At 64.6% G+C, this 888-nt stretch overlaps 1 protein-coding gene across 1 annotated transcript in view; it reads left to right on the top strand.

Annotated features, from left to right (window-relative positions):
* LOC104134666 (keratin, type II cytoskeletal 75-like) overlaps positions 1-823 on the top strand; it is an 11,139-nt gene extending 10,316 nt beyond the window's left edge. Inside the window, exon 5 of the mRNA XM_035903694.1 lies at positions 775-823. Within this exon, the coding sequence (XP_035759587.1) occupies positions 775-823 (49 nt within the window). The remainder of the gene's footprint in view (positions 1-774) is intronic.
* The last annotated feature ends 65 nt before the right edge of the window (positions 824-888 follow it).

The raw sequence follows: 888 nt of genomic DNA, 5'->3' as shown, positions 1-888 counted from the left end.
GATGCATCCCTGGGGGCCAGGATCCCTCATGGGGTGCCAGGATCCATCCCTGGGGGCCAGGATCTATCCCTGGGTGCCAGGGTCCATTCTGGGGTGCTGGGATCCCTCCTTGTGTGCCAGAAACCATCCAGGGTGCCAGCATCTGTCCCTGGGTGCCAGGGTCCGTCCTGGTGTGCCAGGATCCATCTCTGGGTGCCAGGATCCATCCCTGAGTTCCAGGATCCATTCCTGGGTGCCAGGGTCCCTCCTGGGGTGCCAGGATCCGTCCTGGGGTGCCAGGATCCATCCCTGGGGGCCAGGATCCCTCCTGGGGTGCCAGGATCCATCCCTGGGTGCCAGGATCCATCCCTGGGTACCAGGGTCCCTCCTGGGGTGCCAGGATCCATCTGGAGTGCTGGGATCCCTCCTCGTGTGCCAGGAACCATCCAGGGTGCCAGCATCTGTCCCTGGGTGCCAGGGTCCCTCCTGGTGTGCCAGGATCCATCCCTGGGGGCCAGGATCCATTCTGGGGGCCAGGATCCCTCCTGGGGTGCCAGGATCTGGCCCAGCCTGCCCACCCCTGTACAGCCCCATGCCAGGCATTGTGGGGTCCTTCAGGGTCCCCAGCACCAGCCCACAGGGGCGTTAATTATGGCCCTCATTAGCGCTGGCTGGAACAAGGCCGCTGCTGCCGCCAGTGTTCAAAATCCAACTGGCCAAAGCCGCAGTATTTTTCCCCAAACCAAGGGTCCCTCCGGGATCCAAGTGGGGGCTCCCACCACGTCCGTCCCGCAGCGCCCCGGCCCGGGAGCTGGCCCAGGCCCGCGGGATTCTCCAGTGTTGAGCCCCGGGGTGCTGCCAGGAGGGAAATTGTGGAAGGTTTTTATTTTTGGCTGCCTCTGCACCCCA

Source organism: Egretta garzetta, unplaced genomic scaffold (genome assembly GCF_000687185.1).
Source record: "Egretta garzetta isolate BGI_Z169 unplaced genomic scaffold, ASM68718v1 scaffold581, whole genome shotgun sequence".
NCBI classification, from domain to species: Eukaryota; Metazoa; Chordata; class Aves; order Pelecaniformes; family Ardeidae; genus Egretta; species Egretta garzetta.
The sequence above is the reverse complement of the archived record's forward strand: the minus strand, read 5'-3'. Positions and strand labels throughout refer to the sequence as shown.